The sequence below is a fragment of the Priapulus caudatus genome, unplaced genomic scaffold (genome assembly GCF_000485595.1).
Source record: "Priapulus caudatus unplaced genomic scaffold, Priapulus_caudatus-5.0.1 Scaffold441, whole genome shotgun sequence".
Lineage (NCBI taxonomy): Eukaryota > Metazoa > Priapulida > Priapulimorpha > Priapulimorphida > Priapulidae > Priapulus > Priapulus caudatus.
In genome coordinates, this window is record NW_014577502.1 from 12,756 (window position 1) to 13,569 (window position 814).

Genomic DNA, 814 nt, shown 5'->3' on the forward strand with positions numbered 1-814 from the left:
AATAAGAATTAAAAATAAAAAAAAGAAGAAGGAAAAAAGAAGGAATAAGAATAAGAAATAAGAATTAAAAATTAAAAAAAGAAGAAGGAAAAAAGAAGGAATAAGAATAAGAAATAAGAATAAAAAATTAAAAAAAGAAGAAGGAAAAATGAAGGAATAAGAATAAGAAATAAGAATAAGGAATAAGAATAAGGAATAAGAATAAGGAATAAGAATAAGGAATAAGAAGAAGGAATAAGAATAAGAATAAATAAAAATAAGACGAAATAAGAAAAAGAATAAGAATAAATTTCCCGCACATTCCAAAGAGAGAATCAGTGCCTTGTAAAATACAAGAGAGGGAGTTTCGCTGTGGAACCATCTGCAATGACGTCATCCGGGTTATGGCGGCGCCCATGGGTGTAAGCAATTCATGTGTTTGTATATATTTATGGTGTAAACATGCTCATGCTATGATCTAACTTCATCATAGATATAGAATAGAGCTATACAAGTCTATCTTTATTCAATATCTTTGCAATTATATAGACTCCTACCGTAACAACCGGGTGAACCCTTGAACGAAAGAAACCTTTGAAAGAACCCGGTCCCTTGAACTTAATTATATTTACTTTTGTTTTAGTTTTAGTCAACTCTGTGATTAGCTCTAGTACTATAGCCCGCTTACATTAACTGCCGCTGGTTGCCAGCGGCAGTTAATGTAAGCGGGCTATGGTACTAGAGCTACTCTGTGATAATCTGATCGAGAGCCATTATTACACTGTACACAATCCATGTATCATAATGTAGTACAATGTATTATTAGCTCTTGATC

At 32.1% G+C, this 814-nt stretch overlaps 1 protein-coding gene across 2 annotated transcripts in view; it reads left to right on the forward strand.

Annotated features, from left to right (window-relative positions):
• Nucleotides 1-333: 333 nt before the first annotated feature.
• Nucleotides 334-814, forward strand: part of LOC106810453 (E3 ubiquitin-protein ligase parkin-like) — a 15,539-nt gene continuing 15,058 nt past the window's right edge. For both annotated transcript variants that reach the window (XM_014813815.1, XM_014813816.1), the window contains exon 1: nt 334-401. In XM_014813815.1, coding sequence (XP_014669301.1) covers nt 384-401 — 18 coding nt within the window. In that variant the 5' untranslated portion in view covers nt 334-383. The remainder of the gene's footprint in view (nt 402-814) is intronic.